The sequence below is a fragment of the Lutjanus erythropterus genome, chromosome 13 (genome assembly GCF_056507025.1).
Source record: "Lutjanus erythropterus isolate fLutEry1 chromosome 13, fLutEry1.hap2, whole genome shotgun sequence".
Classification (NCBI taxonomy): domain Eukaryota; kingdom Metazoa; phylum Chordata; class Actinopteri; order Lutjaniformes; family Lutjanidae; genus Lutjanus; species Lutjanus erythropterus.
Window position 1 is genome coordinate 15782556 of NC_139329.1, and position 26789 is coordinate 15809344.

The 26789-nt window shown below is 38.9% G+C and overlaps 1 protein-coding gene across 2 annotated transcripts in view; it reads left to right on the forward strand.

The window, feature by feature from the left end:
- Positions 1 to 26102, forward strand: part of lrrc4ca (leucine rich repeat containing 4C, genome duplicate a) — a 136237-nt gene extending 110135 nt beyond the window's left edge. For both annotated transcript variants that reach the window (XM_084734742.1, XM_084734741.1), the window contains 2 exons: positions 4927 to 5000; positions 22499 to 26102. In XM_084734742.1, coding sequence (XP_084590868.1) covers positions 22550 to 24496 — 1947 coding nt within the window. In that variant the 5' untranslated portion in view covers positions 4927 to 5000; positions 22499 to 22549 and the 3' untranslated portion in view covers positions 24497 to 26102. The remainder of the gene's footprint in view (positions 1 to 4926; positions 5001 to 22498) is intronic.
- Positions 26103 to 26789: the final 687 nt, after the last annotated feature.

Genomic DNA, 26789 nt, shown 5'->3' on the forward strand with positions numbered 1-26789 from the left:
GGCATCCCTTCGGTGCAGCATAATTTTAAACCCTGGCGCTAAGAGAAGCCTGTGAAAGCATTTCTTTAAAACAAACAATGCCCTGTCTTGCAGTGACAACAAATATATGGGGAGGATAATATGCAGCAGCAGCAGCGCTCTGTGTTGAATCATGTTTCGCTGTGATCCTTCAGCCCTCCAGTCTTTCCAGTTCCATTGGACTTGCAGATAGCCATGTTTTGTGTCATTCTGACAAGCAGCACATGAAGCCGTCCTCTGAAAACAAATAGACCCCATCTTGCACCAGTTTGCCAATTATAAATAAGAAAATCTGGCAACAATGTCCACTGCTTCTGAATCACTTTGGCTAAATGACACATTATCGCAACATATTTGTCTGCATTTCAAGAAAGTCTGGTTGTCACTGGCAGCAATTATTGACAGTAAATTCATTATACAGTGCAGACACAAGCATTCCTATGAAGACACACACACACATACAAGTGTACAGAAATAAACAGAATACGCCTGAAACGCATATAAGCTCTTATATTGTCTACAACAAATGGTGTACATAGCTTAGACGTGTATTAATTAAAATCATATTAAAGTACTGATTTATCCGCATTCTAATTTAATTAAGTCACAGATCATGTAATTGAGAGAATTACAAAATCGCATTCTTTGTTCCAGATAATTGTATTCCATTTGAATGCCTTCTTTAAAGTCCATTAATGTGTTTTATCTCGTCACCATCATCTCCATAGATATTTAAAAATAGAAAATGTGGCTTAAAAATATCTGTGTGCATTTATATCATGTCAAAGCAAACCTCAGAGATTTCATGCATCTTTTTAAACTTCTTGATATGATCTCTCTGCCGTTACCAGCAGAATCAGTTGGAATCGAGCCAAAGTATAGTCATCTAACCACTTTGGTGGTTTAAAGCATAGTGCATAGTCACCAAAGTCACATATTAACACAAATTAACTAACACATGAAGGCAGCAGTAGAGGAGCAGCTGCTGCATTCTTCAGAGATCCATCCATCCACCCATCTATCTTTTCCTTTTTCTTTACTGTCTGGTCACTTAGCAGCTTGGCCTGGTGAGGATCCTCTACCAGACACAGATGGATTTACCATTAGATAATGACAAATGGCACCCGCAGCTGAGCTGATTTCAGCACTTACTGCTCCTTTGGGAGCTTGTACTCACAACTCTGCACACCACACTGACCACCCCCACCCAAGATCTTAATTGAACGAGTGGCTGTGCAGCCAATTGATTCAGCCTGACATGCATTTCTGGCCATTTCCAGTGGGTGATGTAGTGTGACCTGCGGGTCAAAATATGCCACGATCTGGAGCAGAAGGCACTGACATTAGCCTTGATTTGTTGGACTACTACTCTGTCAGAGAGGGACTTTATCTCTGTAAGTTCGTGGGAGATAACGAGAGAGACAAGAAAATGGCTAAGTAGATCTTTGATGTCCTGCAGACCCCTAAAGATACGAGCAGAAGTTTATTGGACTGACTGATGTTGAAGATGTGATGAGATAATAAACAGTGCTCTGGTGTTCATCCAAAATATGAGGTGGCATTTAAATATTTCTGGAAATCTACATTCTGCAATGTAGGTGCTCTGATTTTCTTTATATATTTTAAATACACTGTTTATGTTTAATGTTACTAACACTAACACTGAGTCCACTGTGATAGTGGGGACCAATCTGCTGCCTAGATGTGACAGTTGCAGAGATCATGAATGAAAGTCATTTCTTGGTTGAACTGTTGCAATCTGATAATATTTGCAATGAGAACAGCATTACATTGCAGTTTTTCCTTGGGGTAAATGGCATGGTTGCACATTAAATCAGTTGTGTGGTGCAACACGCAATATTTTGTGTGAATATGTTTCTTATTGAAATGGACCCACTGGATATAATGACACTTTTGGCTTCGACTAACAATTATTTTCATTGACGATTAATCCGTTCCTATTTTTTTTTTTATTTCTTGTTTGGTCCATAAAATGTCAGAAAACAGTGAAAAATGTTGATCTGTGTTTCCCAAATATGATATTTACTTGACTAAATATCATCATCATAAAGGAGAAGGGAAATCAGAAAATATTAATGGTTAAGAAGCTGGAATCACAGAATTATTATTAATATTTTTCATCAAAGAATTGGTCAAATCGATTTTTAATTGATTAATATTTAGTTTCAATAATTTGGTGGGATAAATTGTAATTCTTTGAATTTGTTCAAAAGACTATTACCGTAACTGCACTCGCCACCTGCACTGCAGTTAAATAATAAAACACTACATATGTATATATAAACACTATAAAGGAACAAGTTGCACTTCATCTCTTTCCGTATCCTAAAAAGACCCAACCAGCACTGAAGCAGCAGTGTTCTCTGACAGACCAGATTGTCTGCATGTTTAAGGTTTGAGTATAGTTGTTTCTTTTTAATTAGAAACAACATACATCTTTTAGACACTTTCTGAAACACCGACATGCTTTGAAAAATGGAATGATGCAGTGTTTTGTCAAAGATGGAGGAAAGCCAGGGGGTGTTTTGTGTGTGTGTGTGTGTGTGTGTGTGTGTGTGTGTGTGTGTGTGTGTGTGTGTGTGTGTGTGTGCGCGTGTGTGGTGCAATATTGATGTTGTTGATAATAACAACAATGATAATGATTACAACAGCAAAGCCCGTATCCATCATCGCTATCCATGGGCATAATTTGTCATTCTTAGTGAAGTTTCAGCCAGAGAGCACTGGATAGTTTTTCTTCAAAGTAATGTGCTGCACTTCATTTTGTTTTACAAAATGTTCCACTTATACCTCCAGGTCATCTTGTTAACATGTTACATGTACAGCTTTTGAATAATTTTATCTTATTTATTCCTGTCATTGGACAATTTTATCTCCCATGTTTGCGTACCATAGTAGCAGAGAATAAAATGCACTCTGGAGACTTGAGAATTGAGACTTGAAAGATGCTGCTTTTCAACCTTATAATTTACTGCCAAGGACGTCAGGGTCGATTTTGTCAAATAGGTTGGAAGTGAAGCAAGAGTGCAAAAATTCACAGAAATAGAACCTGGACCAGTAGAATCACTGACACACAGAGCAGGTCAGGACATCTTCACGGGGGGAAGCTGCAACAATCTGGTTTTTGCTCATTCGCTCATTTGCATCACATCCGTTCAGTGGAAGTCTGGTGATATTCTGCATTTTCTCTCATGTCAACAGTCTCATGAAAGTCAAAAAACAGCAATGAATTGATCATAAGCCAAAGCCTGATATATTGTAGCTTATTCTCAAGTGACCTCCATGTCCATGTCCATGTCCTGTGGCTTGAATTAACTTAAAAACTTACTGTGAAACACCTCCACCAAAACTGTTCTATACCACTCCAACAATGTATAAGCAAATGTACCATGTTTTTTTTATGTAACCTATTTATAGTAGGAGTAAATGTGCTTGTTTCTTGAAAATCACTGCTTCTTTTCATTTCTTTCATGTTGTCAGAAGGTTCTGTCTGTATTTGACCTGTTCCAAAAAGCCCCATTTACAAATTTGACAGGATTTTGATATTTGTACATTTAGAATATTTAGGGTGTCTCTCATTCTAATGAATGACAGGTACTTCTTCCACATATCACTTTTGCTATTTAGAATACGAAAACTTTGAAGCTCAATATCTCAAAACCGCTCAGAAACCAGACAGAACCTTATAATTCTAAGGTGGCCGTACGTCTGACTGATTGATAGCTGAATGGATCATTCTGCATGTGATGGCTCAAATGATGAAAGCACGTTTAGAAGTTGTGAAAGGTTTGACAGTTTCACTGAGAATCAGTTTTGATCAGCGAGCCATGTGTAAGAGATTATTCTGCAAATTGAAAACAAGTCTATTTACTTTTTTTGCACACGTGTCAAAATATGTGCAGTTTGCTTGAATAAATAAGAAATTCAAAACTGTTTCGAATAACAAACAAATTGTTCAAAGATTTGAACTTTTAGTTTTGAAAAACAATGAATAAGTGAATAAGAAAAACTGTAAGTCTGTAATTCTGTTCTGTTATATTCAGTTTTGTCATCAGAGACACATTAGGTGGGTCAAGATATGTTTGCAGTGTTTTTACAGCCATTAGATGCTTGTTGTTTGAGGGCAGCGCGACTGTAATGTGGAAAACATACTCACAGGCAATGCTGCACAAATGAGACAGAGACAGCAAAACCCTTATCTTAAAACAAAGGTTGGGGTCATGATAGGCCCACACAATAATGTTCCTGTGGATCAAACACACGCTTATTTGCACTCTCAGTTCCTGCACTGCTCTAATGGATGGCGGGCGAGATGGAGAGCTTTATCTCCGTTTGCTTTTGTCCCCCATAATTTATTCAGCAGGGTCTGTCCTCTATGTGTGTACGTGTCTTTGTGTGTGAGCAAGCCTTGCATGTGTGTGTGTGTGTGTGTGTGTGTGTGTGTGTGTGTGTGTGTGTGCAGCTGTGTGTTTGTGAGGCTTTATGGCTTTGACTGTCCCCCTTGTCCCTGGGGAATGAGCTCTTCCGACTTACAGTACAGTAGCATACAGTAAAGCTCTGCTTGTTAGATAGAGGTTCTCAAAGGCACTAAAACATCAGCATCAGCAGAGAGTGCTGAGGAAGTGGTTGAAAGGAAAACTAACAAGATGACTCAATGATTATTTAGAAACAGTAAAGAGAATTTTGGATTAGATGTACTCTATCCTGGGGGTTTAAAAAATTGCTTTTTTTGTAGTTGAGTAGATACATCATAATCTTTCCAAAACAGTGCATTATTCATGGGCTGTATTCCACGGAGTCTGTGAAACGCAGTGTCCACAAACTGTATCACTGTAAATCTCTTATCTGTTTTGAAGTATTCTTACAGTTTGTCTTTTGTACTTTCAGGGACAGATTTATGGTGGATTGGAAGTTAACATGAGGATGACCAGAACCCCTTGGAACTGTGATTGAATTGGCAGGTAAGAACTAACTTGACCAGAATCAGAAGCTTCACCTTGATCAACAGGATGTGGGCAGAGTTGATCCAATACGCAGAAAATAAAAAACACATGAGCAGCAACTTGAATTATAATTTCCTAAAATTATTTAATGCTTGAAAAACATGCTTTCTGTTCTTGTTTTTCACATCAGGAATGTGTGTGCTCCGGCTTAACCCTAATTATGTGACATGACGAAAAAATATTTTTTTATTTTGTACATTTGACTAAATCATATTCAGCCATTTTAGAAAGTGTTGCAGAGAAACTATTTCAGCAGGGATACACCTGGCTTTTCTCACTCAGCGTATTCCCTGAGAGTGGACCTTTTCAGCCAAAATAAATCATCCTTATTATCTCTGCAAACTACTGCCGGTACGCTTCTTAAAGTGTGGGAACACACTGCAGTCCAAAGGTGTCTAATTCTGGTGGATTGGAAACCATAAATCACCTGGGTCTTTCTCTGTCTTCGGGCCCGTGTACTGTATGCAGGGATTAACCTTAAGCCTCCTGTGATCATGAGAAGGTGGAGAAGTAAACAAATGGCTAAATGAATGATCTGCAGACTATTTTTATTTCTTCTTACAATTTGTTTTAGCTGTTTTATAACTGAGTCACTGATTACTTTTCAAGTTATGTTATACACCTTTAAATCTGGGATGCTGTTGATGAGTAACTGGATATTTTTAAGAGGTGGGAAGTCTCCTGTTCTTGTAAGAACAAGTAGCAAGTCTGTATTTTCTGAAGTCTGAATTATCTGTACAGAGTGTTCAGCAGCTCGTCTCGGGGAATAATCATTTTGGAACAGGGAGACATTACGGACAATATTTGCACCATAGGGTGCTCCAGGTCCTTTACAATAGCCTTGCTTTTTTTTTGGCTGTTTAACGATGCTGCGGAGCAATCATTGAACACAATGGCTCCCACAAGATGGCCAACCATACCATCACACATCCACAATCCTGATTATTGTTGGTGCTGGACACTTGTCAGGTTTTTAATGTGCTGGACATTCTTGACTCCCAGAAATAGAATTTACCTCAACACAGTTGTTGTGTTTAGTTATCTGCCTCAGCAGTATTTTTGCCACATCTGACAGCATGTGGCCCACTTAAACTAAATGTTATATTAACTGCCACCTGTGCTAGAATAGAGTTGAATTAACTTAGTTAATATTTCATTATCAGAACATGAAACTGAGATTGTCTACATGTTTTTATGACTCAATTAGAAAATATGCAAGTTGTTTTTGCCCCGAACATAGAAATTAATGCAAAGACTAGAAAGGTTGAAAAAGTCAAGTGTAACTCATTCGGCAGTAAAGTAATTTACAATTTACAAGTTATGATATTGGAGAAAAAATGCTAAAATACTGCTATAGTATTTTAAAATATAGAACTTAAATGACAGTTTATCTTGACCCAACAGAGAATTATAGCTACTAACATGTGGGGCTGATTGTACTAGCGAACATAGTGGGTTAAAAAAAAGAGAGAGAGAAAAAAAAACAGCATTAGGTTCCTTATACCCAGCATGTTGGGTTTTTTTTTGTACTACTCAACATGCTGTGTCAAGAAAAAAGAAGAAAAACCCAACACATTGGGCAGTATATTGACAGGAAATACTGCTGTTGAAAGTCTTTGCTTGGTTAAGTAAAAGTAAACCAATGCCGGGCCTTTTTTTTTGACCCATCACGCTGAGTAGTACAATCATCCCAGCACGCTGGGTAAAAGGAACCGCGCACTGTGCCCTCTTGGGTGCCCTTCCAGGAGACAAAACATGATGAATTGCCTCATGACTTCTGGCGCACTGGTGCCCCATCCCACTGATTGTGTCCGCCACTGATCGTGGGTATATTTTGGGCATCCTTTGATTTTTCGTCTCTATTGCTCTTTATGCATCTTTGTCCATTAGCTTTGCTATGAGCTTATCCAGATTGGCAGGCTGCTACGTGGCAACTATCCAAGACCAGAATAGTGACAAGTACAAGTACAAGTAGCTTTGTGAGAGGCAGTAGAACCTTGAACAGAGTCTGTTGATTAATTGATAAGGGAATAGCTTTTTATTTTAGCTTTAATTTTAGTCACCTACATGACATGCATACAGCCCATAAACCTCTAAATACAATCCAATTTAAAATAAAAAAAATGAGTGTTATTTCTGCTTGTGAAACATGATTAGATATGTTATTCAAGGAAGTGTTTAAGAAATGATTTGACTGATACTGCAGAGAAAGAACAAGGAGTAATTAATTCAAGTGTTATATTTTAGGCTTTACCCAATCATAGCACGGCACTAAATGAGAAATTGCATGGCTGTTTAGATGTATGTGTAAGTCTGTGGAGAAAATGGAAAGTAAGTGGGATATAAAGGTACTGGAGCGGAAAAATAAGAGGAACTTTATGACTCTCAGCAGTGTTTCTGTGCTGGTACTTCTGCTCACGCTGTATTTTCACAAGACATTTCACTTTTTTGTCAGACAATTTTTTTCTCAAAGAGGGCTGCTGGACTGCGCACAGAAATATGCCTCTGGTGTGAACAGCCCTGCTGCAACTCATGCATGTAACTTCCACTACACGTCTGCTCTACTTTTGGTGTGAACCACTGTCGCAGTGTCAGGGAGCTTTTACTTGCAACCTCTGTTCCTCCAGGCTGATGACGCTGTTTTGTCTGTGTTGGCCATATGTTGTCATAATTTTAGCGTCTATTATCCGTGCCACAGTAAATCATCTGGAGTTTTTACAGGCGATGCAGCAGCAAATCAGGCGCTGACTATCTGACCTCTTAAAAACTCTGTTAGCTCACTCGTTTTCCTTTGGAAACTGACACATAAAAGTGGCGATTGTCAGACCTCTTTAAAAGCTAAATAGCAGTCAACTTATTTGAAATGACTCGCATGAATAGTTGCTTTTGTGATTCTCTTAGTTCAAAGCTCCTTTTCATGTGGTGTTTCTCTTATTTTATCCACCCTTTATATCCATCCCAGTGGGGCAGGAGATTGTGTTTCTTCATTGAAATTACATAGAATTTCTGCAATGGAATCAATTCACATTTTTATGTCCGCTAAATGTATTATTCTCCTTTGGCGACTCCTTTCAGAAAAACAGCTGGTGACATATATGTCCCCAAGAGTATGCATTCAAATATGGGGATGCGTTATTGGAAGAAAAACATCATAATTAGTCTTACTTTATAACATAACTATATAACTTTACACAGCGCCTCCTCACAGAGACCCTTGTGTTTTCTGAAACTGAGCTTCACTGTTCTTTGCTTTAATCTTGGCCTGTTGTTGGTAAAATGAGCATCACTCCCCCTTCTCATGATTACTTCTGTGAATTTGCCTTTGAAATGTGGTTGGGAGCATCTTCAGAATTGAATACTGTGTGCATGAATATGAAGCAGATTGTTGTGAAAGGAGAAGGTTAAAAACAGTCAGAGTGTGTATTTGCATCTGGGTGAGAATAGTCAAATGGCAACTATTTGTCTATGTAGGCCCCTTTTAGAGTGACAAAGTTCATGTAGAGAGGGTTGTGGTGAGTGTGAGTTAGACTGAGTTTGTTTGAAGTGCTCTTTGGATAGAGATACATGGATACTCACGAATCACAAAAAACAAGGCATTCTCTTTTAAAACAATTAAAATGTCATTAATGTCATGACATGCTTATGTCGAACCTTAAAACAAACTAATGCAGTCCAGCAAACAGGCCTTTGTCAGGCGGTCAAAATAAATAAATAAATAAATTTAAAAAACCTCCCTGTATCCCAAAATATCTCAGACATTGGTTTTTTGAAGGTCCAACGTGACCATGCCATGACAATAAAGGCCTGCTTGCTGTTCTGGAGTAAGAGTTAAATTCAAAGGGTGACTGAGCTTTTGCAGTACTGACACCTCAGCTCTGGAACAGACATCCAGTTAGTTTTCAATATGCCAACACTGTTTCCGCTTTTAGATCCTGTCATAAGACTCATTTTTATAGGTTTACCTTTTCACTTGACAACCACTCCTATTTGTGAACAGGTTGGCTGAGCCACTACCTAGATTTTAAATCCATTGTAATTGTTAATCGTTGCATTTGTTTTGCCATTTATATGGTTAATAATATAATATATGGTTATATTGTTTTTTAAGTGTGTGGTCTTTTAATAATAATAATAATAATAATGAGAAGAAGAAGAAGAAGAAGAAGAAGAAGAAGAAGAACCATTATTATTATTAGATATACAGTAATAACAGTCATTTTTTTGACATTTTCCTTTTTCCTCTTGTATCCTGTCATTCAGTTCAAGTGTGATGGTAAAGTTCAGCAATCAGACTAGAAAAGAGTTCTAAGTTGTTCACAGGGATCTGTGTCTTTTTGACAAATTCCACTATCTTCCAGCATGGAAAAATACAACTGCACTAAATCAAACATCACAATCTATTTATTGCCATTTTTAGTGACACTCTCACACACACATACACACAAAAAGTTTGAGCCAAAAATGCCAAACCTGAAAATCAATTTTTATGTATTTCTTATCTTACTTATTAAATAATAATTAACATAAGCATCCATTTATATTCAGGTGAATCAAGTTGAACGATAAAGTTGATGCAATCATCTCTATCTGTTGTAAAGAATTCTTTATTGTAATGACGTGTTTTCAAACCACCAGAGGTCCCCCCACTCTCATTGTTTCCATTACTCTGTAACATGCATCAAAAGCATTTTATTTGACATTTGGCTCTACTTATTGCTTTCCTCACTTTCAATAGCAAACCTTCTCTTAGCAGATCCTCTGTGAAGCTGACCTTCAGACACCTGACGTTACACAGGTATACTGAAACATCAATCAAGGGGACATTACAAGCATGTGTCCTTGGAGATGTCAACAGTGAGCAGACGTTAAAATCAATCAAACTTTCAGAGAAGGAGAGCAAAAGTGTAGTGTTTGTCCAGACATCCAGTTCTGCTCTTTTGTCTCACCGCAGTTCTGCTCTAAATCTTTACTATAATACCACAAGTTACTGATTTTGTTCATCAGTCATTAGGCTCCTGCTGGATTTCAACACTGCAAAAGAAGTGTAACTGCACAAATGCCTGATGAATTAATTCACTCATTCCATCTTAACAAACTTTAAATTTTATTAATTAGTATTATATGTTAATATTATTAATTGAGGACCCACCCAGGAGGATCTAAAAAATTTTATGCGGGTCTCACCTATAACCCTTTTGTCCTTTGTGTGTTCTATGAATTATACCAAATCATATTCTACAAATGAGGCAAAAACACGAGAACACAAGTAACTAGAATTGATTAAGGGGATTCCTAATACATCTACATGAAAAAATACAATTTGAAACACAGATAAAATTTTAATATCCAAGGGTAAAGATCTTTTAATTCCCATGCCTTCAAAAATCCTTCTTTGGGTGAAACTCTTGGCAAACCTTTCTTTAAAAATGAGTTCTTCAGAAGCAAATGGTTGAGTGTGAGTGTTGTGTTCCACCTTATCTCAGATGTTCTTTCGAGCTCAGTCACAGGGAGACTGTGGTTGCTGGATTTCCGGGTTCAAAGCCTCAGAATGACCCCTGCACTGCTTGGTCAGACTCAGAGTGATGCATGCTAACCCTGACCTCAACCAGACACCAGAGTGACAGCAGAATTACAGACGGACTCCTCCATCCTGCATCCTTGAAGAGTAGTTAGCAGCCATTTTCTGCCCACAGCCGCTCTCTGAAATGTTCACAGGGTGAAGCATGATTTTATCAATACCTCTTGTCACCCACAAGCCCCCACCGCCAACACGCTGCTCACTGTGAAACAAGAAGGCTGTCACATACACAGCTTGTGAAAATTTGCACATGCTAAAAGCACAAACCAAAGACAAACTGTCACATAGATACACACCTTCTGTTGAAAATCTGTGCAGTCTGTACAAATCTTGTTTTTTTTTCTTCATGAATAACAGGGGAATCAAAACACTGCAAGAAGGATTACAGATTTTTTTAAATCAAAATCATTTTAATGAAGGTATTCTGCTATTCACGCCCTCCTTTTTTAGCTCTAGAGAGCGATAAATTCACTATTGATAAAAGGCTGTGGTGGATGAACGGGTCTTTCCTGTGGAAGAGTGGGTTTTTTAAATCCTGCCCTGGGAGATTAACGTGAAGTGACTGAAATAAGTGTGAAATTACATGTCAGTGGTACCTGTTATTTATATTTTTTTAAAATTATTATCCATTCTCAGTTGCAGGTTGATTGGATTTGATGTATTTTTTAGAACATTAAACAACAACAAAAAAAATGCCGTGCCATGGCTATTTCACCCAGGGTTCAAGTTAGACATTAGACTTTATGGATACTTCTGTGGATGCTGTATGTGTGAGAAAAAAGTCTGAACAGTAAGACATGTCTGTACTTGGGTGTGTGTGTAGGAGCTCATGGAGATGCACATGCGTCTATGTACCCTTGAGTGTGTTTTCAAGGCCAGCAGCCATAAACAAGCTCCTGAATGGGCACTTTTGTCCGAAGAGGCCAATTGAAATTACTGCGGCTCATTTATCAGGAAAATGTGTCTCTCCGGGGGTCATCTCTGACTGAGGGGGAGGCCAATCGCTCTGTCTCTGCGTACAACCGGCCCGCACCTGAATAGCAAATGTGATGCCCCGCAGTAATGATACACTGTCCTCATGCTCTGGTGACACATCACACTCTCTAGCAGATATTGGGACAATGACTCACAAGCAAAGCATCATCACCAACAATGCCTCATTCAAAAATAGAATGAAATGCGTCAATGCAAATGTGAGATACTGTATGTTTGCATGAAAAAGCAATGAGGAAACTTGACAGGTAACCCTGTACTCATGAGGTGACAAGAAAAAAATCTTGCTCACAACCTAAGCTTAACCCAGAGACTAGAAAAAGTACAAATAACTAAGAAATTTCAGTTCAGTTTCAGTCCTTAGTATTTCTGTAAATTATGCACAGTGCTCTTTTCATTCATGTTAGATCATCTTAAAAAGAAGAAAAAAAAAGTTCATAACTCGAAAGTTTGGTTTTCCTTTTGTTCTGTTGAAAATGGCATCTACAGAAATATTAATAACTACTGCATTTACATTCCAAGAGGAGGCTAATTATTCCCAATCTACTGTATCTAACCACTGGCACAGCTGTAGTTCTGACAGTTGTATAGAGTTCTGCATATCATCATGCAGGCAGAAGTGTTTTCAGATTGGGAACTAACTAAAACATTTGCTCAGTTTAGGTACTGAGTATTGGCCAAATGGATCTATGCTCCCCTTTGTCTCCTAGTGATTTAAGGATTTGGTATATTTTAACCCTTAAAAACAAAATAAGTTTATTTAAGTTTTCAGATGAACATGGTCTTTGCCAGTTAGACTCCATGTAGAAAATAAAAAAATAGAAATAAGAAATATATACAAATATGCACATTACAATATAACAACAGCATACTTTAACAATAAAAATGAAAATGGGCTTATAAAAAAGTATTAGAATTGCCCAGATATATTACACCTTGGATTTATTGCACAAAGTTAATATAATGTTAGGTTGCTGTTGCATGGTTGAAGATAAACATTTATGAAGTCTTAAGTAGAATAAGAAAGCACTATGGAGTCTGAACAGTGTTGGTGGTGGTGATGAGATGAAAGAGTTGATAAAAATCTTGACATGATGAGCAGTGGACTTCAGGTGAGCGCGACCTGTCACTGGATGTGATGAGTTTGAGGTGAATAATGTGGAGGAAGGGTGGAGCCTTTGCTAAAATAACAGCTGACAGCAGCAGCGAGCAGTGAGGAGAACAGATTTAAAGATTGACAGCAACACTATGACTGGCTGATACAGATTGTGGTGAAAGCTGATATGTTTAACTAAAAAAAGTGACCACCAATAATTAGCGGATTAAGAAGATGCTGGAGGAGTGAGAGATCACAGTGATGACTCCTGTCCTGCTGCCAAGTGGTTAAAATACATAATTGCAAAATTGCTGGTTCAGTTCTGTGTGGAGACCTTTATTGTGTGTCACTGTGTGCTCCTCTTTCTCCCTTACATTTCATGTTTAAATCTACATTTAAAAAAAAAAAAGGAAGGAAGGAAAAATTGCAATTACCACATGCTATTTCTGAAAACAATCCAATGCTTTAACAGTAAGACAGGACTGTGAGGTGATAGTGTGAAATTTGTTTGGCCACATCATTCTTTGGCAGACTGGCTGAGACAGAATGCTTACTTGTAGCTGACGCTACAACAGCTCATTAGATGAGCTTGCGTTTTGTTCTTCTAATGCCACACCCCAACCCCCTACCCCCAACACACACACACATACACACACACACACAAGCACACTTTGAATAGCCCTACATTTAATTAGGACTGGATGTTGATGTTAATGAGCTAGCGAAAACCTTTTCTGCTTCTTCCACTGTCACACAAAACTCAAACTGCGAATCGAGAGCATGAAGCACACCTCAGAGGTACATTTAAACATATGAAGTGTGTTCAGTGGATTTCTCTTGTGGAAAGACCTCTGAGTTCAACAAGAAACAGGAGAAAATTCACAAACGTGGGATTAAAGTCATTGATTAGTGCAGATGTAATTGAAAGGACTTAACCTACCCTTGACAAATAATTCCTCACCAAGCTGGGCTTCAGTGTTACACACTTTATATTTATTTCTTGTATGTAACATATGTTTTTTCTCATCTTGTTGTTTATTGAGTAGCAAGGAGTCTTCCTGTGCCCTTTTACCTTCAAATTACAATATACTATTCATACACCTAGTCTGCCAGTGCAAATGAAAACATGAGCTCAGCAGATTTGTCTTTTTTATGCTACTTTTCTCTGGTATGTCTGAAATGCCTTATCTGACCTGTTTCTCTAACATGCATTCTGTCAATAAAAATGTTTGACCCACTAATTTGTTTCAAGGATGAAACAAAAAGGGGCTAAATAGGGGTGGCTTAATTTGTGCAGTAACTTCCTGGTCAATTTTCATGCAGGGACCGCTGGTTAAATCAGTGTTTGTTAGATGAATCAAATTCATTTCACCATCTTGTTATGGATGAGACAGACAAGCTGTGAGTGGAAGGATGTCAGGCTGTGGGCAGGGGAGCAGCTGTCAGTTTGTCTCACTTGGCTAGTTAGCACCAATTCAAAGTACTCGGCTTGTCTGTTATGCTTGGCTGGTTAAAACAAAAGACAATGAGAAAGAGCTAAAGTATGACCATCTCCGGGTTCTTTTTTTTTTCTCTAAACATTCCTGAACACTTTATTTTATGGTGGCTTAGTGCACTGATCTGTAACTTAAGCTGTGGAAGAACAGTACAGTAGGACACATTCACACACAACCACACATGATGGCATTTGTCCCCTTACGTACAGGATATGAATATTGTAATTACAAGGATATAACTAATGTATAGAATAGATACAATATGTAACTTCAGTATTATTCTTTTTACCGTTTTACTGTAAAGCCAAGACTGACAGGTTTAGAATGCAAGTAGCTAACAAAAATTTATGTTACAGTATACTGTTACAGCACTGTTAGACATGTACAAATCTATAATAATAAATATTTGTATTGATTCAACTCTGAAACTCAACTGAGTCAGTAAAAGCACCAGTGAGCTTTCAGATTGCAAACATCCTGACTCACCATCGTCTTCCAAATGTGGAGGGGAACCTACTGTGGCTGTGAAACTGATGAAAAACACAAAAAGCCCTATCTAAATGCAATGTTTGGTTTGTCCATTCTGGGCTACTGTTGAAATATGGCAGTGCATCATGGCAGTCTTCATGGAAGAGGAGCCACCCTCTGCAGACAGGAACAACTGATTCGAAGGCAGTTAATTTCATCAGCAATATGCTGATCCTTAAAAGGGCCAATTGTAAATGTAAGGCTGTTTTCGGTAATAACTTAATAACTAGCTAAAAGTAATGCCAAACAAGCAGACAAAAAGTATACAACGATTATATTCCACAAACTATAGTCTTTGCCAGCTCTTGCGTGAGTTGCGTGGCAGGATTTGGCCCTGTAGTTTTGTAAAATAATAAAAACACAACAATTCCTACTTTCAGGTAATGATACGCTAATGACAATATACTTAGAAAAATTATATTCCATTTCTACCCCATTCTGTCAATATATCCCCCTAAAACCTACACACCGTACCTTTATAAATAAAAACTGGACAGTGAAAAAACAGCAAATAAAGAAAAGGGATTAAACTGGTCAAACAAACAACACTGATCTCATTCAAACATAGAAAAAAAATGACAAATAGTCCTGAAAGGTACAGATGTTGCTGTTAATAAACCTGAAATTCAAATTTGACAGTTGTTGGAACCTTATCATGTTTGCATAGTAACAGAAAATTGTACTTGGACTCTGAATGTTTCTAATCAAACACTATAGTATAGCTTCATACAGTGCTTTGATGGAAGCCTGTTCAGTGATCATCTACAGATAATATACAGCTTGCTAAGTACGCTGTGTTTGTGCTTGTAGGTGGTTGGTTTTATATGAGTGAGATCAGGAGGTTATCTGCAAATACTCACTTAATTATTAATAGTTTGTTTGCCGGTGAACAGAGCTTAACATATGCCTTCTGTGAGAAAAGTGTTAGCCCCCCATTCCTGTACATTGCTGCTGTGCTTTAATTACTGAAATCCACCTAAAGAAATAATTGTATATGTTGCTGGGAGAATGCTGGAGGAGGTAATTTGAAATAAATGAGTTAAGTAGAATTGGTCAGTAGTTTCAGGATTTAAATGAACTCATTATGAAGTATTATAGAGTAGAATAAAGAAAGGCCAATTAGCAAAAGGGATGGAGGATTATTAATAAAGACAAATATTTTTTTTAAAAAGTTTCAGTATAAGCCTTGTAAGCAATATTTTTTATATATTTATATATTATTTCTTAACTGTTGTCAGTGAAAGCAACCAATTAGTGACATCTATGCATAATCAAGATGATATTTTTAATCAATTTAGAAGGCGGAGGAAATGTATCATCTAGAAGACAGAAAATGAAATTAATAAAAATACATTTCATTACAAATATAGAAGCAAAACAGTTGAGTCATACTCAATGACACACTGTTTTCAGCTTGAAAATATTAACACGAGATACACGGCAGTCCCTGACACTGGCTCAAAGGGAGGATGTCGTGTCCTCTCTTTACGCCAGTGAAATCTTAATATGCTAGTTAAGATAAACAGTGACAAAACACTGTATGCAAAATACAGATACATGGCAACAACATCACCATAGGAGGGAAGGAGAAAGAGGAGAATGCTTGTGATGCATGCGGTTGGTATCCCTCCCACACTGGAATCCATAAAGGATTCTGGTTTATATTTGGAGCTGTTGCTAGATTGCTGGCATTATCAAGAAGTGACCTGATTTGATTTATATCTCATTAATCTCCCTCTCTTCCTCCCTCTCTCTCGCTATAGCATTCATGCCGACCTTCCTCTGTCACCCACATCTCTCACTCTACAATCTCTCATCGTGCTACCCCCCTCCATGCCACGCAGAGTGAAGCACACAGCTTCTGTCAGTTACTCTTTGCTAAAAAGTTAATAATCAACCGACGCTCAAGCATTAACGGAGTGAAGAAAGCCTCAGGCAAGTCCTGTCTCACTTTCCTCACCTTTCAAATGGAGTCGTGTATTTGTAGAGACTGAAGACAGAAAATATTCACTTATCATGGAACGAGAGCAGAAGAAAATCACTTAGTGGTTATTGCCAAGCAGTGGCGTCACCAGACCTATTTTAGGGGGCTTTAGCCCCACTAGAATTTCCAGTAGCCATGCTAAATAATGCATTCCGCCTTTTCTGGCTGATTTATAATGCAAAAATACGATACAGACCCTGGAATTACTGTACTCATGAAAAAGGCTGGAAAAAGAACCCAGTGGAAACTGCTGTGCAGCACCGCAGTGTGCAGACTGGTGAAAACAGCTTCAGAACTTTAGCTCTGCATATAACCACAAAAAATATGTTATGATGAAACGAGGGACTTATACAAGCAAACTGAATTTAGATTTAAGATATAAAGAGTGTAGAGACACACAGGACTAGTAGATACTCAACACTTGTGAAATGATGGTAGGCTGTTAGGGTCAGTGATGATTATTTCACAGGTTCTTCATAATGTAGATCAAGATGTTGAATCATAGACAGATGACTGGTTGGTTTTATACAAACACCTTTATTGTCCCCAGTTTTCTGTAGACGGGTTCACTTGATTTCAAAAAAAGAAGTGTTAAAAGTTATTGTTTCTAAATAAATGACACCATAATTATTTTATTGATTAATTGATTGGTCAGTTTTCTAAACGACTATGTATTAATTTGCAGCGGTTTGTACAGCTGGTCTGAATACTTGAAAGTATGGTCTTTTTACTGAGTCTGTACATATTCTGGATAAAAAAAGAAAGCTGAGTAATATTAGCAAGACAGCTGTCGTATTTATGCAGTGTGAGTATTGATTAGTTCTGTCATGGAAAGAGATGGGTTTCTTGTTTCTACGGCTGCCAGAGTTAATTCCCAGCGCTACCTTTAAGTGGTCTGATGGCTTATCCTCAGGGAGGATTTTTTTTTTCCTGGAAAAAGGAGCGAAGAGCTGGTTGATGCAACTGCACCTTGATATAAGGAATGATGTGGCACGCACAATTACATATAAGCACATTTTTAAGTGCCCTCTGTAATTGATTCATACCAGGCTACATTATTATTAAAGAGTGCTATGTTGTCAACAGAGACAAAGATTTGTGATTATACACTATATAAAATTATTCATCTATTGTTTGCCACCTTTTAAAATGCATCAAACAGATTCCTCTATGATACCGTCACTGTTCTTATTTCAGTTCATTTCTGCTTTCAACACCATTACATCATTTATCAAAGAGAAGGTTTGCTTTTCGGAGGCTTATCACTCACAGTATTTTGTAATAACCTTACACTCTGTTATGAGTCTATAGAAAGATCAGTTAAACTCAGTGCATTCTCATCCCAATTCGCCACAAACCAAAATTTTGTCACTGCCCAACAGTGTTTGATACCAAAGCACATGGTACCCTTTAGCAGCTGTGTCTGATGTGGCCTTTTTTTAACACATGCCTAATGCTGTGAAATGGTCACAGTTGGGTAGGTTTAGGTTCAAGAACTGCTTGGGTGGATTTATGAAAAGACCATGTTTGGGTTTACAGTGACTATGTCAGATGATGTACGCAAGTCACATGTCACTGAAGTGACTCGATCGCCTGGATTTAAGTCTTGTGTTTGTTTGAACCATCCATCCAGCCCACCTCCTCCATGAACTGACTTTCTCCCTTTATACTACGTCATCAGCCTGGTAGGTCTTGTACAACTATAGACAAACTGAAGTCATATGTGATGAGGTGACAATGAGATCAGACTGGTTAAACTATATGTATATCCAGTTATAGTACATGCCTATATACAATTTTTTTCATACATATTTGTATGTATGCTTACATTTTTATGCCAATGACACAGCTATAGCTCAATGCTAAATCCAAAACATATTGATGTTGTCAAGAAACACTTTAGTGCTTAGGGTGTTGAATTTGACAGCCTAAGGCTACACTAATAACAACTCAGAGTAAACTTTGGGACACTCTTCATTCAGAAATGTCCTCGCCGTCAGTGGTCACTAAATGGAAGGTAATCCATGCATGTGGCATCCACAGAATAATATGGTAGCTCTAACTAAAGAACTGTCATGGTTAATATAATGACTATGAATCATATGAATTGAAAATATGGTCCTTTTATTTGACACATTTAGGATGTTATGCTTTCTTGTCATCTATGCTGTTAAATGGCTGTATGTAGCCGCATGCAGAGATACTTTGTATGGTTGGCTTCAGTGTGAATTGTTTTCATTTCATAAACCAGAAATTAATTCAGAAATGTTGCAGATCTTGCTCTTCAATTGTCTGCAGTCCTGCTAATCTGGGTCATACTTTAGTACTCTCTGCCAGACAAAGAGACAGCTGGCAGTGCATAATCTGTTAGGACAAAAGTTTGAAAAAGCTTTCTTTTCTTAATCTCATTTTCCTTATCTTTTTTCATCTAATTCCTTCACTGCGCACGTAAATCCAATTTTGCTGCTTTCATTGTCAGTGTGAGGACGTATTGTTTTGATTTGTAAATCAACTTCATCTTTTCTGCTGCCATAATTTGGATTCTCTTCTGCTGATTCATTGTTTATCTCTTTTCAAGGTCTGATCTGTTGAAGTGGATGAGTAAATAGTGGAATAAGTTACAGGGATTCCTTATCCGAGGGATAGTTATTCACTAATCCAAACTGTGCAGCATATTTTCTAGTTGGTCATATTATTGATGGAATTTCACCTTGATAAAGAAGTGCACTTGTCTGAATAATAAGTGTGCACCATAAATATTCCTGGAAATGTTCACTTTTATTATCACTCACTTTGAACAGGGTCAGAACATACAAGGAGAAACCTCATATTGTACCCTGAAGTGCACCATAATCAATTGTTTTCTGTGCATGGTTTTAAATCCTAACAAATTAAAAAACGCTATAATGGAATGTGATTTTCAGCCTGATGTGTGATCCCTGTCACATTTGTCTGGTCTCCTGAATGAAAACATGTCCTTGCTCCACCCTCAGGCTTTGGCGGCTTGGAATTTGAATTTTGTAATTGAAGAATTAATGGAGTCAGTAATCAAGCAATTAATCAGTAGTTACAGTAATAGCCTGCTCGTTCTTAAGTGAAGAGCTTTCTGTTGCAGATTAGGCTGTGTGTTGAACATACTGTATAGAGGCAGAATATACTGTAATCCCACAACAGTTTTTTAATGTGGCTGATTTATTCTGTTCTGCTCAGAAATCAGACGCTTGTCTTGTTTGTGTCAGAAGGATTTCAAAATCTGCGGATGTTTTTAATTTATGTCTAGATATGTATTTATTTTTGTGTGTTTGACAGCATATCGTAAGAATACAATGTGTTTTTCCTAATTTATCTTTGAGGTGTCCAGAGTTCAGGCGTGTCCTCATTTGCAGTATTTCCCAAATTAACGCAGAAATGTAAAGAAAAAAAAAAGAGAAAGACACTGTTTTTTTTGTGTTGCTCTATTTACAGCACCCTTTATCCTTTTTAAAATAACTTACACCATTTTTACTTGGTTATATTTTGTTTATTTGTTTTCTAAACTCAGTATCAGTGACTTTAATTAACAATAAATAACAATGTCTGTTTTTGATTACTTTATTTACATATGACAGCTATTTCACTTTATTCATCAGATGAGAACCCTTATCTCGAGGACCTCATTACGCTGTTCATAGATTCAAACTTATTTGTATGACAGTCTGAGCTCTCGTAATGACAAATTTTGAGATTTACTGAAGCTATTTGTAGAGCAACAACACATATGCCAGTGTTTATCACTGTCATTTCACTGTGGGTTGTAACTCTGGCACTTTCTGTGTGAAGTTCATATTTTTTTACTTCATGTTCGCATTGATTTTCTGAATGTGCTCCAGTTTCCTCCCACATTCAAAAACATTCAGGTCAGGTAGATTAGAGACTCTATAAATGTTTCTCTTTATCTGTGTTAGCTCTGTGACTCACTTCCGACCTGCCCAGAGTGTTTCCCTGTCTTTCACTGAGAGAGGGAAAAAAATCCAAATTTCTCTGACAATGATGAAAAACAATACGTAAGATTGAGTTCTGACAATTATATGATAAACAACACGCTGTTGACACTGTCATTACGCTATTCAAATAGTGATCATGCTGTCATGCCCATAGCAGCATTTGTACAAACACACAAAAAGTAGATAAATAATCACAGAGGTTCAGCAGTTCAAAGCTGTTGTTGGATTACAAAGATTCTGAAAGGGATAAATTCACCAGTAACAGTACAGGCACAAAGGTACCACTACTGTTACTCTGTCCTGCCAAGGTTACTACAGGGCTAACCTCCTTCATTTTTCCAGCAGATGAAACAACAGGCAAGACTTTTCTTCATCTTTGAGGCTTAAGCGTCTATTAACCAACAGATCCTAACATTTACTGTACATTTACTGCCAGATTGACAGCTTAATGTTAACCTTTTGCTCTGCTCCACTGCAGCACCCTCACTCTCACACGGACTGTGTACCGCCTTATTCCTTGAAGGAGCTACGCTATGCTTATAACAGAATCGTTCAATAAAATCCAATAAAATTTAAACAACTGCGCAGTTACAGCGAGCCCATCCCACAGGAGTACCTTGTTTTTTGCCTCTGTAAGAAACAATCCAGGCCTAAAGTAACAGCCCTAGAAACTAGTTCTTCTCAGTTACTAGTTCTTGTCTCTGTGTGACTCATGGCCAGGAGAGGTACCTGCTGGGACTTTAATTAAATCTAAAGCACCATCTCAATAATTTAGATATTCCATGGTGATCACTTGTAGTGACTTATGTCTCATAATTAAGTCATTTTTATCTTTTTTAATTATTGTATAGGGTCATTCTACGTAATTATATATACATGAATATATATATGTGTGTGTGTCTGTATATGTATACATATACATATACACACGTGTGTTTTCAGGTCATTTAAAACTCATAGTGTAAATGTTAGTTAATGACTTTTGAAGTTGCAGTGTGTCTTTGCTGTCTTGGATTTCTGCTTTATTTATATTGTATGAATGGCACCTTTTTCCAACCATTATTCACCATGCAAGCATGAAAACATGAACAATTTACCACTATTATTGAGCTGAAAACAGGAAGATATCATGCACTGAATCAATTAAATAAACATCTGTCATTTAGTTACACTCCATGGCTGCCATGGCATCGTCTCCCTCGCACACAGTAAATCTTAATCAAAGAATATATTGTTTGTATTTCCACAGTTTCCTCTGGCGTGATACATAAAGAGTTACACAAACAAATTCCCTGGTTCCATTTTGGCTTGCTTGTTTGACATCCCAGTCACATATGTGCCTTTGAGGAACTGTGAGTTGTAATCAGACGTTTCCAGATATCTCGACTCGATTGAAGGACTGGTGGGTGGCGAGCTTCCTTATTATTTATGTCCCCCCAGTCTCAAATATAAATCACACAACACAGCAGTCAGAGCTGCTTTTCTTCCCTCCGTTCCTCCTCCTGCAGAGATACAGCACAGAAGTCAGCGGCTTCATTGTGATTTTATTTTATGTGAGTATGATTGAGAGTGCGAGGAGGACAGTGCACCCAGAAACAAAAATGGATATAAGGCACTCCATCAAGGTTGCAAGATGGCGTGCTTGGGTGTATGTGTGGTAGGGGCTGCGGCAGATACACAAACAGAAACAGAATTTCATTTTTTGGATTTGTAATTTTCCAATGTTTTTATGCATTAAGCCTGTGCATTCAATTATCTAATGCATTTCTTCTCTCCTCTGCCTCTTATTTCATTCCAGTGAGCCCAAATCCTCTTTCCAAAGAGTGGAAGACCAGTCAACGAATTATGAATGTTAAACAAGATGACCTCCTCTCAGCAGCAGCAGATGATGCGAGGTCCTAGGTGGAACCGGGCCTTGTCCGACCCTTTGTTCGTGCTGCTTCTGGCCCTCCAGCTGCTGGTGGTGGCAGGGCTGGTACGTGCTCAGACGTGCCCCTCTGTCTGCTCCTGTAGTAACCAGTTCAGCAAAGTCATCTGCACCCGGCGAGGCCTACGGGACGTCCCCGATGGCATCTCGACCAACACACGCTACCTGAATCTGCAGGAGAATCTCATTCAGGTCATAAAGGTGGACAGCTTCAAGCACCTGAGACATCTGGAGATCCTGCAGCTGAGCAAAAATCACATCCGCAAAATCGAGCTGGGGGCCTTCAATGGACTGGCCAGCCTCAATACCTTGGAGCTTTTTGATAATCGCCTCACCACCATCCCAAACGGGGCATTTGAGTACCTGTCCAAATTAAAGGAGCTTTGGCTGAGGAATAACCCCATAGAGAGCATTCCCTCCTATGCTTTCAACAGAGTGCCCTCATTACGGCGTTTGGACCTTGGGGAGCTCAAACGGCTCTCCTACATATCTGAGGGGGCATTTGAAGGGCTGAGCAATCTGCGCTACTTAAATCTGGGAATGTGCAATCTGAAGGAAATTCCCAACCTTATTCCCCTGGTGAAGCTGGATGAACTGGAGATGTCGGGGAACCAGCTATCCGTCATCCGACCCGGCTCCTTTAAAGGGCTCATCCACTTGCAGAAGCTGTGGATGATGCATGCCCAGATCCAGACCATAGAAAGGAACTCCTTTGATGACCTGCAGTCACTAGTGGAGCTCAATCTAGCCCATAACAACCTCACCCTCTTGCCCCATGATCTCTTCACTCCTTTACATCACCTCGAGAGGGTGCACTTGCACCACAATCCGTGGAATTGTAACTGTGACATCCTCTGGCTGAGCTGGTGGCTTAAGGAGATGGTACCTGCAAACACCAGCTGCTGCGCCCGCTGCAGCTCACCGTCCCACCATAAGGGACGGTACATTGGCGAGCTGGACCAGAACTACTTTCACTGTTATGCTCCTGTTATTGTGGAGCCCCCCGCAGACCTAAATGTGACAGAGGGAAGCGCTGCGGAGTTGAAATGCAGAGCCAGCTCCTTGACCTCGGTGAGCTGGATTACACCCAATGGTTCCATCATGACACACGGTGCATACAAGGTCAGAATTTCTGTGCTGAATGACGGCACTCTGAACTTCACCAATGTTACCATGCAGGACACAGGCACGTACACATGTATGGTCAGTAATTCAGCAGGTAATACGACAGCATCTGCCACGCTCAATGTGTCGTCTACAGAGAACAGCAGCTTCAGCTACTTCACCACAGTGACAGTGGAGACCATAGAAACGCCACATAACGAAGGCTTCACCACTACTGTGCAACAGAAGGTGGGCCCCACCCCCTCTGCTGGTACATGGGAGTCAGTTTCACCCACCTCTACAACTACCACCACGGTGCGGACCCCGCTCTCCACCCGCGCCACAGAGAAGACTTACACAATCCCCGTCACAGAGCTGGGTGGGGAGGGCTCACTGAACGGCTTGGACGAGGTCATGAAGACAACCAAGATCATCATCGGCTGCTTTGTTGCAATCACGCTCATGGCAGCTGTCATGCTGATTATCTTCTATAAGATGCGCAAACAGCACCACCAGCAGAACCACCACGCACCCACACGCACCATTGAGATCATCAACGTGGATGAGGACTGCGTAACAGGAGGCCCCGGCATGGAGGGCCACCTGACTCTGCCTCCTCTTGAGCATGAGCACCTCAACCACTATAACACCTATAAGACTGCATACAACCATGCCTCCACTATCAACTCCATACACAGCTCAGCGCACGAACCTTTGTTAATCCGGGCCAGCTCAAAAGACAATGTACAAGAGACCCAAATCTAATACCTTTTTTTCAAAATGAGACATTATAAAACTGAAGGAATTACATAAAGATATTACTGACAGGACATTACTGACTTGTGGGGGCTGTGGCTCAAACGTGGAGGCTGGGAAACATGGTGTGTTTGGCAAATCAGTGACTGGTTATGTTTATTCAATGACTTTGGGAATTAGGGTATGTCTACTGTTTCAAAAAGTGTCTTTACAAAACAGAAGTTATTTATTTAAGAAAAAAGTATTGTGGTTAAATCAAGAAAAAACTGTATTCTGCAATTATTTTTTCAGCACTTAATTCATGTTTCTTTTTTTTCTTCCTCTCATTTCACGTGATGGGTTTACTAATATGCTTTCAAACTCTGTTTGAAGACATCTGTCGAAGAAAAACTCCTGAAGGAAATTATTGTTCATTTTTTGGGAAAAACTGCAGTCTTTAGATGAGATGAGATAGTAACCTCATTTTCCCCATGTATCAAAGGAATCTAGAGCACATTAGTGATCTTCTCCAGCTGTGGATTAAGTGATGAAATCTTTGTGACCATCTGTAACTGAGATGAATTAAACACTTGTTCATTATTTTACAGTGAGTGACAGAACTGTCAGTGACAAAATTCGATCATAATTCACTGTTTAATTATAACTGTCACATACATATTAGGCACTCTCTGCTCTGTTATCAAAAGAGAATCTTAAATGAGGGGAATATGTCCTGCCCTCTGCTATTGTAAGAGTCGACGCTCACTATTAGAACAAGTACATTTTAGTTCAATTAAATTCTATTGATTAACTATGAAATAAACTTACATTTGTCTTTGTGTTCCTAATGCATATGCAAATATTATTTTACCCCCTTCGACTCAAGACATCTTCTGATTATTATTGAGAACATTCCATTAATTGCATTAAGACCAATTTAAATTCTAAAGGTCGTGATACAGGAGCAGCATTAATGGGTACTTTAGAATCAACATAATTGTGATTGAAAAAGTAGGGAAAAATGTAAAGATCAAAAGTCGTCTTGTGAAAAATGTAGCTGATTTTAAATTCTGGCAAAGGTCCACTGCCTCCAAATGTTTGAAATGTATCATGGCCTCACCTTTACCTTACGGTGCTTTTTACTGTTGCATATGAAGATGACTGCTTTGAAGCCACCCTTTTCATGCTGGGACCCCTTACCTCATCTGCAGCACTGCAGGACTGAGTGCTATCAGGAGCAGACTGATGAGCTGAAGAAAGAGCGTAAACCCTTTATACAGCTGTCTGAGCACATTGCCTGTCATCTGTGTGCCACATTTCCACATGGGCAGTGCCTGGCAGCCCCAGATTCACACCCTGCCCCTGCCAACCACAGGACTTGGCCCTGAGCGGCGGGGCTTATGCTGCGAGAGGCTTTATGGGTGAATGTGTGGGATCGGGCATCAACCAGATGTTTGGGTTGCACCTGCCTCACTCCCTCTCCCTTAGCGACAACACAATTTCCATTTTAATTGATGTGCCCATGGGCTTTGGATGGACACAGCACAGCAGGCGCCCATACCCCTGGAAACCATTTCAAAGTCCCCACCATGAAAAATGGCGCCAGGCACCATAAATGCAGAGGTTAGGCAGACATTTGTCACTTTAGCGAGATGCCCCAGGTTTTTATTTTTTAGCAAATAAATGCCGTTTTTGCTCCCCTAACAGTAAAAAGGTCAGGCCACTGTCACACTTAATTCAGCTTTGTGTGTTCATTATATCAAGGTGTTAAAGTAAGGAGAGTTACACATAAAAACTGTTACAGTGTTCTCTATGTGGAGTCACCATGCACACCACTGACCTTAAAGGAGAAATATGTAATATGTAAACTGTACTAAATTGTGAAATGACCACCACGTGTCATCAGAATAAGAAAACAACATAAGCTGAAATGCTGGCTTTTACAACAACAACGGACAGCCAGCATGTTCTCCTTTGAAATATACACGTCTGAAACGTCTGTTTTTGTCATTTCACATTTATTCACCTTACACAGAGTTAAAATTCATGCCAAATGTTTGCTGAATGAGTTTGTGTATATTTATGAGTCATAAAAAAATCATTAATATTCTTTTAGACTGAGTAGATGTTTATAACAGTTATATTGAGCAATATGTCCAGCAGGCAGTCAGACAGACTGTCACTGAACTCCAGTTTTCAGAGCATTGGCCGTTCTTTTGAGTTTTTTGTTTTGTTTTGTTTTTTTGGGATAAGGGAATTAGGTTTACATTGGCAGACAATTGATCATCTTACAGCGTAGGGCTCGTGGTTGCTTTTCATTGTC